Source organism: Trachymyrmex cornetzi, unplaced genomic scaffold (genome assembly GCF_001594075.2).
Source record: "Trachymyrmex cornetzi isolate Tcor2-1 unplaced genomic scaffold, Tcor1.1 scaffold147, whole genome shotgun sequence".
NCBI classification, from domain to species: Eukaryota; Metazoa; Arthropoda; class Insecta; order Hymenoptera; family Formicidae; genus Trachymyrmex; species Trachymyrmex cornetzi.
The window spans coordinates 5,626,904-5,642,630 of NW_017296059.1; the positions used below are offsets into that span (position 1 = coordinate 5,626,904).

The 15,727-nt window shown below is 32.0% G+C and overlaps 3 protein-coding genes across 5 annotated transcripts in view; 1 reads left to right on the plus strand and 2 right to left on the minus strand.

Annotated features, from left to right (window-relative positions):
* Position 1: 1 nt before the first annotated feature.
* LOC108757594 (endothelin-converting enzyme 1) lies at positions 2-11,070 on the plus strand (the record flags this gene model as incomplete). Its single annotated transcript, XM_018502054.1, has 15 exons — positions 2-61; positions 2,169-2,388; positions 4,219-4,326; positions 5,112-5,326; positions 5,473-5,604; positions 5,670-5,768; positions 6,423-6,622; positions 7,221-7,404; positions 7,630-7,806; positions 8,318-8,421; positions 8,697-8,752; positions 8,838-9,127; positions 9,320-9,478; positions 10,534-10,610; positions 10,710-11,070. Coding segments are annotated over 15 exons (2,181 nt in total), but the record flags the coding sequence as incomplete, so codon positions are not given.
* A 2,019-nt stretch (positions 11,071-13,089) lies between these two features.
* On the minus strand, positions 13,090-14,699 carry LOC108757692 (glutathione S-transferase omega-1). The gene is made up of 6 exons (XM_018502198.1): positions 14,599-14,699; positions 14,257-14,414; positions 13,972-14,136; positions 13,763-13,895; positions 13,498-13,613; positions 13,090-13,234 (listed from the first exon to the last, which is right to left on the minus strand). Exons 1-6 carry the CDS (start codon positions 14,621-14,623, stop codon positions 13,112-13,114), a joined length of 720 nt encoding a protein of 239 aa, XP_018357700.1. The 5' UTR covers positions 14,624-14,699; the 3' UTR covers positions 13,090-13,111.
* Positions 14,700-15,400: 701 nt separating this feature from the next.
* Positions 15,401-15,727, minus strand: part of LOC108757672 (pyrimidodiazepine synthase) — a 1,960-nt gene continuing 1,633 nt past the window's right edge. For all 3 annotated transcript variants that reach the window (XM_018502162.1, XM_018502163.1, XM_018502161.1), the window contains one exon: positions 15,401-15,582. In XM_018502162.1, coding sequence (XP_018357664.1) covers positions 15,460-15,582 — 123 coding nt within the window. In that variant the 3' untranslated portion in view covers positions 15,401-15,459. The remainder of the gene's footprint in view (positions 15,583-15,727) is intronic.

Below are 15,727 nucleotides of genomic sequence, written 5' to 3' on the forward strand. Positions count from 1 at the left end.
GGTGCTCTTCCTTATCACGACCTTGCCGGAAGGAGAGCAGCCGCGCAAATGTGCGCCATTGGTGGGTGTCCTTTTAACGATCCTTTCCTCTTCCGTATCCGTTACGCACCAAACGAAGCGGAAAGGGTGGTTTTGTGGATACGGATGCGGTTTCGGGGATTAAATCCGGGATTATTTATCAGTTTTTCCCCGATGCTGAAAATACATGAGAAAAGGATCCTGTGCCGTAGGATTTATTGCGTTTTATTTACGCACGAATAAATACGAAATTATCCGGCTTCCGTAGCATCCGGATTTGCGTGTTCGACGAAATCAAACTGATTTTTATTTTCTAACTCAATTTCATTTCTATAAATAGTATAATAAGTATCTGCCATTCGGTATATAGAAAATGCACTATATATTATATCTGCAGAATATCTATAATGTATTCTTACCCAAGGCTTTCTTTTTGATAGAAAGAAACGTGATATTTCTTCATGCAAAACTTACGGCGAAAAGCTATGTTGTGCTCGAAACAATTCCATCTTCAATACTTATTTGTCGTCACGCATAGAATGGAAAGTAAATGAGTATCACGTAAGAGCTTGTTGAGAAATTAAAGGTATAAATCGTCACTGAGATTACAAGGAAACACGAAGTGTTTCGCGAACATAACGGCACGCATGCAGGGTATGCTTGCAAAACGTGCGAAGCGTGCGACGTGACGCGAATAAGTAATCGTCTTACTTATGCAGCAAGGAAGATTAGTAGTTGGCCGTAGTAATTTATATCGATCGTAGACATAAGTTAACTTTGAGAGAGGTGAGAAAGGTGAGGAAAGTCGGTGTTTAGCAACGAGAGCACCGGATAATCAGCTGTAATCAGCAACTCTTACCCTTGCGCTGCAAATTTGATCTCGCAAGTAACAAGAGAATTAATTCTCGAATTCAAAGGGAGAAAGAAGAGAATCGCGATTCAAGGAAATTTGTACCTTTTATTTTCTTTACGCGTGTGAAATTATAAAACTGAACGACGAAACGGAAAACCGCGCTCATGACTCGATATAATTACTCGAAGTGATACATGCGTCACTAATATGCGACAGCACAAAACGAAGCCGTATTGATGGGTAAGGTTTCGAGGCGAACTGAAGGCTCATCCTAGGCTGAGGTCAGGGCTTTATTTACCTCTTATCCCGAATTTATATTTATACTTTTTCAGAATACATTTAAACGAATGGATCGCAAATGGTATTTAGAGTCAAAGATGTTACAGCAATAATCGTTAAAATGTTATTTTTTAACCTAAATAAGTGAAAAAGTAAAAGTCATATAATAAAGAATATAGAGGACTCTTAATTTAAAAAAAACAATACAAAGATTATAAAGGACATATAAGTCAATATTAACAATTCTGAATGTAAAAAGTTAAGACAGAGAATATATTACATTATTTGAATTCGAAAGGTACATTAGTTATTAGTGAAAAAGACCATATCTCAAGGAACACACAAAAGTCAACAAAAAATTAAAGTATCTTTATTTTGATTCTTAATAAGTTAATAAACGATCAAATGTTGTAATTAAAGATCATCATTTTGACTTTCATGACGTTATAAAATCATTTTGATTTTTTTACTAAGTGTATTCCTTAGAATTCGGTTAAAGCAGGTTTTTGTGTTTAATAACATTTTGCATACATTTTCCAATTCAAGTAACCTGCACGTCGAATATTTGTCATTATTTGTCAAATACAGTTCTAAACTGAAGTTGGCGTACGTAATTACTAATTAAATTGACAAACAATTTAATAATACTTATTATCTTTGATTAACGATGCACACGAGAACTGTTTACGAAAAGGTTGCTTCAAAAGAGACCTCAATTTTGCCAAATTGAATTTATGTCCGAATAATAATTATATTTTATATATTATTACGATAATTGTGTGTGTGTGTTATATAATTTATTATTATTAATAGTCATGTTGTATCTATATTTATTAGAAAAGCAAATAAAATTAACGATTTGAAAAATACAAAAGCTTCAAGGTGACAGAAGGTATTTTGCTTTTATCCAAACAATAAATGAAAATAGGACATTTTGGGACCGAAAAATAGGCATCTAGTCTCAGGGAAAGGCTGAATCAGAAAAAGGTTAAAACAAAGCTAATGACTACGATTTCAGGATGAAGCCTGCGTCAGAGAACGAGATGGACCCGAGGGTGTTTGCGACACGGATGTTTGCATGGAGGCCTCGAAGAGGATCTTAACGTCTATGAAACGTGGCGTTGATCCTTGCAAAGATTTTTACAAGTTCGCCTGCGGTGGTTTCCGCGATCAGCAACCCTATCAACCGAGTGCGAGCTTCAACATACTCCAGGCGCAAATCGACGAACGTATACACAGTGAGCGTTTTACAGTTTTCCACCACTTTCCTTTTACATTTTAACTTAAAAAAATTTTAGACATTATTTTCACAAGTCTCAATCGCTAATTTCGAAAACTTAATTACTTCGCTGAAGCAAAAAATCGCGTTCTATGATGTAAAAATATTCCATTCCTTTTACCGCGTTTCAATCTCTTTCAGCCGAGTGGATTTATATGGCCTCATTAAAACATTCAATTCTCAGTGGAGTAATGACGTAATGTCTTTCAATAGAATAATTATAAAATACAGTATTTTTTCTCGGAAAAATAAGAGCACATAATTTACGCCCGATTAAAATGATCTGTTTTGCGGATTAAAAGAACTTTCCGTAAGAGAAAAAAATCGAGTTTATAATGGATCAGTGATTTTATTGTTATTCTACATAATGCGATAAAATTGGAGTTGCCTGTATAAGAAAACCTCGTCTTTATAGAATTATTTGTACAAAATTGTAGAAATTTATCTGCAATTCTTTTACATTACGTGTAACGATTCTAAAGAGTGTATTGACTATCGAAGTATATTGTATGACGATAACGACGGTATCTCGGCAATCCTATCGATTTTCTTTGTCCTCTTTTCGTTGCGATTATTACGATCCTCGTGTCGACGAGGGAAAAGAAAGAAAAAGGAAACCGGATTTGCGGATGAGAGACGGGTATAATTAGCGACATGTTAATTTTCAGCGTAGAGATTCAAAGACCACGGGAAGAACCCGGACAGAGAACCCGACCTCAATTTGGCAAGAACCTATCGCGAACACGATAATAGTTAGTGGTAGTGGTGTCGCCGGCGCGACTGGCGCCGAACGACTGGCACCAACTATGCTCGCGTATGGATCGCCGCCGGATAATATAACTGTTCGGGGATCGAAACTTAAAGGGGAGATGAATAAACATCGACTATATATACGAGAAATGTCATTACGAGGAACATCGGAATGTGGATCGAAAAACTCGGTGTCTATCTATTGACGGATCCTGAAACTTTTCAAAGATTCATCGGCGCATAGAAAGCGAAATCTTTTTTTTAATATCAAATATGGAAAGATAGAATACTAAATTAATTTATTTAAGTTATTACATTAAAAAAGTATTATTTGAAATGTACAATTTACAAAACATTTTATTTCAAATTATATCGACACAAAAAAAGAATAATATAATAAAATCTATTTTTTTATATATAGGAGTTTCTTAAATTAAAATATATATTTGGAATATCAAAATTGTGATTGAGCACATTTTACAAAAATTACAAATATAACAGTTTGTCATAAATATTTTTAAAAAAGGAGAGGAACATGGTTCTCCTCCTCCCGTGGATCCGTTAATTGCGCTGTCTCGTTAAGGGATCTGCAACGGGGAGGTTGCAAGTTCTCCGGAAGTCTTCGACGTTGGTACGGTCACATTCCCTGAAAATGAAAGAAACGAACGGGGGAGGGTCGTTTCGTTTGATGAAAAGTTATCGGACTCTGATGCAAGGCGAAATTGAACGGCCGACTTGCCGTTACTATAAATAATGCACATTAATCGATATACGTACGTGTACACGTGTGCATACGTGTGTTGCACTGGTTGCTTACTGTTTGGCGGAACGCCTCTCTCTGAAACCTTCTCTTACTTTTACGTTTACCTTCGTAGCGATATTCGCGTGATTCAAGGTCGACGAATTGCCCCCGCTGTTAATCAGATCATTTGCGAGATCTTTAGCCGTTGTGCCTTATCCCTTCAGCCTTCTTTGCGAGTTGAACTTAACGACATTTCCTTCCAGGAAATGATCCTAATCGCGAGTATTATTGTTTTAGAGACGCTGACAAACGAGACGGGACAAATGGTCGTTGCCTTCGAGAAGCTTGGGCAGTTTTACGATACTTGTCGAGACTTTAAGAAGAAACCCGTAAATTTTACACCCGGTAAAAGATTTGTTCACGATACTTCGTTTCACGAATAGTTAGCTAATATTGCTAACTCGCTCTTTTATTAGAGAGTTTTTATAATATCGTTTATCCAGATACGGTGAACGCTAAGGTCAGGTTACCTCTTCTTAACAATTAATTAAGAAAAGGTTAATATGACCTTAGCGTTCACCGTATCTAAATTCACGTTATTGCAAAAGCTCCCTATTATTATTAATCCTTATTGGTAGTCACGAGTTTAGTGGACCCGAATATTTTCTGTGATAATATTGTGAAAAATTGTTTTTTTATATCTATAAAATAAAAATAAAATCATTTCAATTATATTAATTTTAAGCAAAGCTGTATTAATTTAAAGCACTGGACTCGCGAATATGAATTAAGGATATTTTGGAACAATCAGTACTAATTAGAGTTAAAACATACCATGTGCATTAACATTTGGTAGACATAAATAAAATTCGAATATTTATAATAAATATAAATCTGAAAATTTTTCTAACACAATTATTTTAGCGTTTCAATTTTAATAAATCAAATATGAAATAATTTTATTGCATATAAATGAGTTAATATTGTAGTTCTTTTATTATTAAAACGTATCATATTAACATTTGTTAAATGTTAATAAAAATCGCGGATAAGGACAGATCCTTTTCTGTATAATTCTTCCGTTACTCCAAATCGTATAAAGTTTCTTCAGTTACTCCAAATATGCGTCTCGTTGGTATTATCATACATCTTGTACGACGATAAGGCACTTTTAATGCTCCCTCTTTCAGTTTACGAATTGTTGAATAAATTTGGTGGCTATCTATCGCCGAAAAGCGTGGTGCCGACTGACATCACTCCTCTAATCTCTGCATTGCTAAAAGTAAACGGCGCGCCCTTCTTCGATTTATACATCGACATAGATCTTTACGATCGCACAAAGTCATCTGTATATCTTGATTTTCCTGTCAAGCACCAGAATTATAAATTTCTCGCAGAGGACCAGGTAAGAATTCGAAGCTATCTTGATTCGACATTTTACACGGTAATTAAACAAAAATCAACGAACTTTTATGCCTTTAAATTCTTGGGCGCTTTTAAGACGTTTCTCTTTTTTTAAAATCTTGTAAATACGCCGCGATATTTTTCCAGAAAAACAGAGACGTACAAAGATCGCGTAGAATTCGAGAGATTGTCCAAGGATTCTTGCCAAAAAATATGGATCCTGAGGAACAATCGTCGGAGACGGATCTGCTTTTGCAATTTTGCTTATCGCTTGAAAAGGTAAGGGTTTATCGCCACCGTTTTATGTGAATTAAACAGCGAATAAAGTGCGTGCGTTATGTCAGATTTATCCAAAGCACAAAGATTTGTACAATTGGGTGGATGTTGAACAGAGGGTATACGTCGCTTACAACGTTACTTATCTCCAAGAAAACTTTGGTTACGTAAGTATCAACTCAATACGGGCTCTTTTAGCCGCGAACTGCACGAAATTCCGCTACGTGCGATCGTTAGTGAAACAGACACGACAGCTATTCTGTCACAAACAGTAGTTATCCCTTTGCTTGCCACTTGAGTGTAGCATACTTTCTTTTTCCATTGCTTATAACTTTTCTATTAATAAAAATACATCATATATTTAAGTATTTTGATTGAAAAAAAGTTGTTATAATTAATTATAAATTTCATAAAAATAAACGCATATTGTAAACAATTTTTTATTGCTTATAAGTAATCGAATTAGTTGAGTATGTCACCCAAGTATATGTTATTCCTTTTTAAGAATTGATAGGAGCCAATTGGAAATGAAGTTTTAAATCTAATTAAAATCATATTGGCTCCCTCCTGAGTAGCACAATCTACTGGCGTTACATTGGTTAAACATTGGCATGCATTGGGGATACATTGGCCAATAAATTGTGCTACTAGAGTTGTTTAGTTCTTAATTGGATTACCCTTATGCTTTGGATCGCAGTAGCCTCTTATTTATTTTCTCAGTCTTTTAATCATCAATTACTTTTCCTCTCTTCTCTCAATTGATCTCTCAATCGATCTTCCTTCTCTTAAAATAAGAAAGTTATTTGACGATCTTGAGACAGATAAGATGGAGATCGCTGCTGAATGCTACGTTACCCTATCGTGCGAACGGCGTCGATCTGAACGGCGGTAATAACGACACGAATAGCGTACAACGACCGCCGACGTACGTCGCATCCGAGGACCAACAGATTTATGTCTACATTATGGCACCGCGTTACTTTCGTAGCCTTGGCAAGCTATTGAGTCGCTCCTCCAGACGGTACGGATTTTCCATATCCATTTCATGACAATTTGCGCGCATTGCGTGATACGAAACCAAATCCTTTGCCTAAGCTTTCTCTTTGGAAATCCAATTGGATAAGTTGTCGATAACGAGATATCAATTTGGAAAGGGTCGATTCTATAATCGGGATGGAACAAAGAAATCGATATTCTGCTGTACACTATAATAGAGTATATAGTATTGCTAATCATATTAATCATATATACATTATAATACATCTTAATTAATGTAATATAATTTTTATATAATTTATAATAATGTAAATATTATAAATTATATTACAAATTAATATAATTTTATAATGTAATATAATTACATGTAATTATATATAATATAATAATGTAATATAATTGTTATATAATTTATAATAATGTAAATTAGATTTTGAATATATAAATTATATTAATATAATTTTTCTATTACTTATTTATATTAATATTAGATAATTATATGGTTTAATTGCTCAAATCCTAGGCTTATATATCGATTATAATAGTCATGATTATAATAATAGTTACGCAGAATACATGTATATCTCGTATTGATTAATATTTAATTATAATAAATCACGAAGGATTATTCATAACGGATTGCTGTTGCTCTATGCGGATACATTGCACGACATCGTAAACGTCACCGCCGTCAAAGACTGGAAACACTCCTGCTACAGACTGACCAAAAGCATCTTCAGCGAGGCGGTCAGTGCGCTGTACGTGCGGCAGTACACTCCAAAGTACTTAGAAACTCTGGTCAACAGGGTAATACTTTTCGTCTATTATTAACCCTTTAACAGTTAACTGATCGTTTAACAAGTTTAACAAGAATTTGAAACACGAATAAACGTGATTATCCATCTTTTGAAAGTTGCACGATTTCGCATATGTAATCCATATTTTTCGGAGTGATCAAATGTTAAAAAGTTGATCTTTGTCGTGTAAAATTTTGTCTTAATTTGATAATAATTACTTTTTATGTGACTGCAGGTGACCGCGCTGTTTGAACGCGTGAAGGAAACGATAGCCGAGCGGATATTAGTGAAGTCGTGGTTGGACGATGAAACCAGGACGCAAGCATTGCAGAAGTTAAATTCTTTACGAGGTCGATTTCATGTGTCGCCAGATTTTTACAACGACACCTTGCTAACGCGTGAAATGGCCGAGGTAAGACAATTATCTTTTTCATCTCCGGTGAAACGAATTCTCATATCTCATAATATTTTTAATAATCTATCATATTTTCAAATTTATAGAGAATTTTTGAATAAATACTTTAAATTTTCTTAAATTTTGTAAATTTTCCTCAGAAATTATAAAAATGAAAAATTTTGTAATATTTTAGAATTCATAAGAAGAATATTAGAAAAAATGTGACTAAAACACTTTTTTAGAATTTCTAAGAAGTGTTCCAATTCGTATAAAAAAATATGAAAAATTTTCTAAAAAGTTATAAAAATTATATGAAAAATTCTAAGAAAAATTTTCATCAGGGATACGCAGATACATAAATATTGAACGCGATTAAAACAGAAGAAATAGATTCTTCTCTTTCATAAAATAAAAGAGATATAATTTATAAAGTAAATCTAATTTATAATGAAGAGATGATGTAAACTTTGAAATTGTCTCTACCTTCTTTCTTTTATCAGTATTTTTAAATAGCGTTGTCTCGTAGGTCGTAATCGACTCGGATGATTTTATTACCACCGTCCTGAACAGGTTCCATCAGCTCCAAAGATCAAAAGATCAAAGTCCGTTACGAAAAAACGCGATATTGAGGTAAGAAAAAATTCTATTAGCCCTTTAACCAGAAGTCCATGAATCATTAGATAAAAATAAAAGCTTAACTAATATCGAACAATCCTATCTCTCTTTTTTGTCATTTCTTCTGTTTTGTTTTTATAAATCTTATATTATATTTTTGTGTGTTTATAAATTTTGTATTATAAATTTATCAGTGCTTAATCAATTTAGATCTTTAATATATAAAAAAGAAAAAAAACCATTTTATTCCCTTCGAAATCCTCCTAAATTGTAGATTATTGTGCTTTTAGGAATCACTACCCTTACTCCGTGCATGCCTATTACGAATCCTCCACAAACACCATCGGTAAGTACTATTATATCTACATATGCAAGTAAAACTGGCATCGAGCAATTTGAATAAATTAAGTTATCCTTGTTAAAAACGATAGAAATCCCATTGGCGATGATGACATCCTGGGCATGGTCGTGGGACGGTGGGCCAGCTTTTGCGGTACACGCTACGTTAGGATCGGTTATCGCCCACGAGATTCTCCATGCTTTCGATTTTCACCGCCGTAAACTGCCCATGGAGCCGGATCGGAACATCGACGAGTGGCTTCGCGTCACGGCAGACTCCTGGAAACGATTAGAGACCAAGATAGAATGCGTCGCGCGACTTTACGCCAGGAGCTTTTGGCGGAAGGTCCAGTCGTATGCTGGGAACGACGTTGCTGTGCAGGTAAGTTCGAGATGAACTTTGAGATGAAACTTAAGACACCAGTGAGAAATGACTGAAATTATTAATTCGATGTCGAATCGACATCGATTCGATAAGTTATTTGGTTATTTCTCGCTGAGAATGCTCACGAATCTCTCGAATTAATGAGAACAGGAACATTTCTCTTTTTTCACCCTTAATTTTGTCGCGCAGTTTGATTGGAACATGACAAAAAACGAGAACGTCGCGGATATTGGTGCTCTGCAAATTGCCCACAAGACTTGGCATATTTTGACAAACGGAAAGGATCGGAGCCTTCCCGGATTGGAGGGACTCCGACCGAGTCAGCTCTTCTTCATAAGTGCCGCACAGGTAACTCCCCTTCTTTTCTTCAAATATTTCTTTTTCGATTTCTCAGTCATAGTAAAGTATAACGATTTCTCTTTTTTTTATATATACTATTCATTCTATAATTTTGCAACAAACTAATCTATCATCATATAAAAATCATTACATACGCATATAGTACAGTTTAATTAATAAAGAAGCATAAAAGTCAATGCTACCCTGGTGAAAATTTTTCTCAGAATTTTTCATATAATTTTTCAGAATTTCTCTATAATTTTTTATAAATTTTTCACATTTTTTATACGAATTGGAACATTTCTCAGAAAATTTACATCTTTTCTCAAAGTTTTTTATATATGTTAATTATAACACATCGTAAGATTTTTAAGATTTTTTTGTAAGTATAATTTCTAATGAAATGTTATTAAATTCAAAAAATGTTTAAATACTTTTTAGAAATTATGGGATGAGAAATTTCAAAATATTTCAGAATAGATCCAGCTTAGCTTGTAGCCCTTGATTTATTGTTAATTTTATATACTATTAATGTACAATTTTATATATTATTATAATTGGGTTGAATACTTAGGTTTATTCGAAAAGCACGTTTTCTTAGCGCTTCTTTTTGCCTTTTTTAAAAAAGTAATTTTGTACTGATAAAATTATGAGAAAAATTTTTACCAGAATAGTTCAACTTTACGAATATCTTTATATATAATACATTTATTTGTTAAAATAACTATGATAATAAAGGTTTCGATCTTTATTGGGTCATCTTCAATATTTGCGTTAGCTTTTATGCTTCTTTATTAATTAAATGGATCTAATCTTAAAGCTGTTTTATATTATTATTTATATATAATGTATAATGATTTCTATTTATTATATTTATTTTTATTCTTTACATTAATATATGTATAAGATTTGTTATATCATTAATATAAGTATATTTGTCGAGTGTGACAAAAGAATTAACGTGTTCAAAGATAATTAAGAGATTATTCATTATCTTTTTGTTTTCTTTTTATATTAACTCCGTGTTAAAGTAATGTATTGTATTGATACCATTGTGTTTTTAGGTATACTGTGTTAATACGACTCTCGAGACTTACGTCTTCTCTGTAGAATTCGACTATCATGCTTCTCATCCTGAAAGGTATTGAATATTTTTCTTATCTTTCCTAATTTGTGCAAAATTTACTCAGTCATAAGTAAAGTATAACGATTGATTACACGCACGACGATTGATTTCCAGAGTCAACAGTGTAATGATGAATTCTCAGGCATTCGTAGAGGCGTTTCGCTGTCCACTCGGAACAAAAATGAATCCCCCGAATAAATGCACTGTTTGGTGATAGTAACACCTTCGTCGGTATACGAAATATATATCGATTGTATAGCAGGCTGTCCTTATATATACTTCGCTTTATTTTATTTCACAATTACAATATCGTAAGATCACTTCAGGATCATAGTTCGCAGCAAAAATTAATGCTACAGGGATAGACATTTCCCCCTCTTTACGTGAAAACTAGACTGTAATAACACTTAATTCATAAAAGGCCATAATTGCAATACAAACAGTTTAATATTACAATTTTCCTTTCTTTGAAAAAAGTATCAGCTTAATTCTAGAATCATTAAATAATTCTTATTGATCTTACACTTGAAAAATTCCATTCTTGAATTCTTGCCTTATAAATTAGATTTAAGATAAAAGAAAGTAAAGTGTGTTCCGGCACTCGTTCGTTTTTTGAAGCTGTGAAGGACGTAAAAAAATATAGTACAAGTAAATTCTAAAATAAAATAAAATAAAATATATTGTTATATTGATTTAATTCACAACAATATTAATAAAAATTATTTTTGAAAAGATAAAAAAATTGAAATAATTAAAAAATTATTTATATTATTCAGCGGGCTTAAATTTTATCTTAAAAGTGAGATGTTAACTGTTAATGGGTTAACTTTTGGGCTTTCAAAATTGCTAAAAAGCTTCAGAATATAAATCTGTTCAAAGATAATCGTTGCTTTTTTAACGTTGTTACATAGGATAAGAAGGAAATGCGTGATACATAGCTTTCTGTTTTTTGTAATTCCTGTAGAATTAATAAAAAAAATTATTAAAATTAGATTTCAAAAAATTGTTATCCGCCCGTGAATGCTGTGAAAAATTTGTTTATGACGTAACAAATTGTAGCCAATTGTGTCGATTTGAAGCGACTATAGTGATGGCTTGCGAGGTACCGCAATTACAACGAATTGTAAAGATCTACACCAATTTATATTTATAATAAATTATAACGAATTGTAATAATAAGTAAAATAAGGAGCGCATAGATAAATAGATCGATGGTCTACGATAATGACGTTAGCAACAAAAATTGGATTTACATACAATAAGCAACTATACGTAATGGAATAAATTATTAACGGTAATACGGTACGTTGCTCGATACTGTTAATAAAATGTTAACGAAATATTACATATTGTTGTTATGGTGCTGGAAAATATAATATATAAAAGTAACATATGTATGATAGGAATAAAATCTGTGATATATGTATATCAAATATCTTTGAATTTCTGGCAAATTCATTTTTGTTGGTAATGCCATCGATATAGCAAAAATAAGTTTGTACATTGAAAATATCTTTAGGCACTCTTTGGTTGAACGAAACTGCAGAAAGGAAATATGTCATATATGCTGATTGCTCGCTCTTGAATTGTTCGTATTTGTCGCAAAAAGTAAAAGTTTGTACTAGATCTATTAAACGTGTTTTAACTGAAAACATTTGATTGATGAGATGATATCCATTCCATAATCTTTTAATTTTTTTATCTTAAATAAGACAGTAAGTTTTAATAAAATAAGTACCTATACTTAATAATATAAGTAAGAAAGGGACAATAACGGATTTATTATTTAATTTAGAAATTCGATTCTTATATATTACTTCTACGTATTCAAATATAAATTACATAAATATGTATATTTTAACCATTCGGAATTTTAAGACGATATCGCATGGAAACAAAATACGAAAACAAAAATTATCACAATAAATTATCACAAAAATTAAAGAATTACATAAGAAAATAAGTATTTTGTGTTACTAAACAATTAATAGCAAGAGATTAACACATTATGTAAATGTTAATTTGCTTTATAATAACAATAATAATATACAGCTACATATTCAGTTAGTGCCCTGTTAAAATGTGGAATAATTATGTTTAATATTACACTTAATTACACACTTAACGTTAAAATGCTTATATTTAATGTCAAAGTACAGGCCATTTGTTATATAGACTTATTTTGTACTACATAGCTATAAATAAATGAAGGATTAAAATATTACATTACAATAGTGCAGGAGTTATATGATACAATATGTTAAAAAAAAATTAAAATATGTATTAAATTTAACATATAAAAATAAATAAAAAGTTAATACATATAAAAATGTCACATAAAAAATATAACATAAAAAAATATCACATAAAAAATTCAACACATACAACACAGAAAAATTAATACATGTAAGTCAAATATCACATACTATTAATATTAATACTGATGTTAATATGTTGATTTATGCCAAACTATTTTGTATTTATCTTTGCATTTTGTTATAGTTTTGCAAATACGTTTAAAGATTGTCATAATCAACATTTCCCGTTCTTACAGCTTCTACGAATTTTGCAAACTTTTCATACGAGCCTTTGTGTTTTAGAACGAATGACTGATCTTTCATTCCATCTACCCATTCCATCTGAAACAAAATGGACGCAATGGATCAATAATTATTTTTCTTGAATATGAATGATAAAAAAATCCACTACAAATTCAAATACAATTTCTGTAGATAAACAAGAAAATATTATATTTAACATTTTGTTATAAATATACATACAGTGTTAATGAATTTAAATGAATGTTAAGAAAATTGCTAAATATGAATAAATCTTCACAATTTTTATAGCTGAGTTGACAAATTTGAAAATACTGTTACTGGATATACTATTTTTTGCTTACAATACGGGGAAATCTCTCCTTATCAAGACTTGCACGCTGTTTGTAAAGTATAGTCAGAGCTTTTGCACGCTCAAACCAAGGCCATATTAGAACGTCTAACATATTTGGATTACTCCCTAAAACAAAAGATACAATTCTTATAACAATAAAGATTATATTTGCTTATTATGCAGTCAATAAGTGATCAAAACGTTATGACTCATTAATAATATTAAGATATATAAAGAGAGAAAAAGAAAATATATAGATTCGGATTTATACAAACCCCCGAAAAAAGTTGTCTTGCGTACATTAAGCTCGTTTTCAAATTCTTGTAAATCGTCCGTTACCTCAGTGAGAATCTCTTCAAACTGTCTCTTGTCTTTGCCAAATATGCAATTTGCAAAAGTATCCATAATCTATAAAGAATACACAATTATTAAAACATTATATCCAGGACAGGAAAAGATCAGATCTCAACGTCGTTATAAATACCTTAGAGAAATGATCTAACAGCTCTAAATCTCGATTCTTTGTCTCATCGTTGTATAGAGGAGGCTCAGGGTACTTCTCATCTATATAGTTCGCCACTGCGACAGAGTCTGTTATTATCGTACCATCCGAATCTATATAAATTGGTACTTTGCCATCCGGATGAATCTAAAAAAATATTTTCGTTTATAAGAATACATCCAAACAATCTTGACACTTGTTCTTTCGAAAAACTCGTTAGATTCGGATCACATTGAGTTATCTCTGTGAAAATAACTCGATGCATACTTCGAGAAACCACTGCGGTTTACTCTGCAAGTTGATATTGACAATGTCGTGTGAGACCTGCTTCAGACTCAGCACGAGGCGTATTCTATGAGCGAAGGGACAATACATCATGCTATACAGACGCGCCTGACCTTCCACTTCCGCTGGCTTCTCCGAGCCTAAAACAAAAGTTCAGTTTTCTCTTCAGAAAAACTCAACATAATGCGAGTCTTTAACGATGACACTAAATGATACACATAACAGGCACTTTGCTCATACACTACCGGCTTTCTGTAAACATATATATCCTTTGTAAAGGAACTTCCTTTCAGTCTTCGTAGACTCGACAGTCACATTACTTACCATCTGCCAGATGTAAGGAACTCATTTGAATAATCCGTTCACAGATGAACGGTCTTGTATGTGGATCGTTAAAGTGCGGCGATTGCGGCGTGGATGCTTATCCTCAATGACAGGGAATGACAAGTGTTGAAAGTTTTATTGGACGATAACGCTTCACCTGGCGCCATCTCCCACGCCCACGCACACAGGTGTATAAAAGGATGTCGGTGATTATCGATAAAAGGGACAATATGCGATTGTTAGACAATAAAATTTATTTTTTTACTCGTATACGTACTCGAGATATCACAATTCAAGAAATTCGTTTTTGTAAAAAACTAAAATCTATGAACTGAAATACCTAAAATATGCTATTAATATATTTTAGTATAAGTTTATTTTAGTTTATTTTTTCTAGTTATATATATATATATGTGTGTGTGTGAGCACGATTTGTCTTATAATGAGACTTTGATCGATAAAAATTCGGGTGAAGTTCAAGACAAACTGAAATTAGATTGCTAAAATCTTTTCCATGCAAGTAATCTATTGATAGCGAATTCGATTGGAAGCACTGATATACATTAAATTTTTGTATATTGATCTAATTTGAGTGTAAAAGTGAAATACAAATATTTTGAATAAAATAAAGCTTTTCATACATATAATATTACAAAACAGCACAATAAAATGTATTGAAGATTGTGCGGTTTATTTACATTTATATTACATTTACTACAAATATATTCATACATTATATTTGTATTTGATTCTATTGGAATATAAGAATATATATAAGAGCTTAATAAAAGAAAAATGCTATCAACATATTATTTTGATATAAACTTATTTATAGAAACAAGCTAATAACTTCAAATCACGTTAAATATTATTGTAATCAACATTGTTCGCTCTTCGAGCTTCTAAGTATTTTGCTAATTTTTTATACGAGCTCCTGTATTTTAGAACAAACGGCTGGATTTTCATTCCTTCTACCCATTTCACCTGAAAGAAAATGGACGGTGATCAATTAATTATTAATTTTTTTTAATGTAAATGATAAAATCCATTGCAAACTCAAATATAATTACACGCTACATATATGGTAAATATAAAAAAGAGAGAATTATTTTTAAATAATATTTATACA

Bases quoted from the DNA above. Each gene is read 5' to 3' on its own strand.
- LOC108757692 (XM_018502198.1), bottom strand. From the start codon at position 14,623: ATGAGTTCCTTACATCTGGCAGATG. The intron at 14,137-14,256 runs GTATGCATCGAG...ATATTTTTTTAG, and splicing joins AACCGCAGTGGTTTCTCGAA to ATTCATCCGGATGGCAAAGT. The intron at 13,614-13,762 runs GTTTGTATAAAT...CTTTTGTTTTAG, and splicing joins CAAGACAACTTTTTTCGGGG to GGAGTAATCCAAATATGTTA.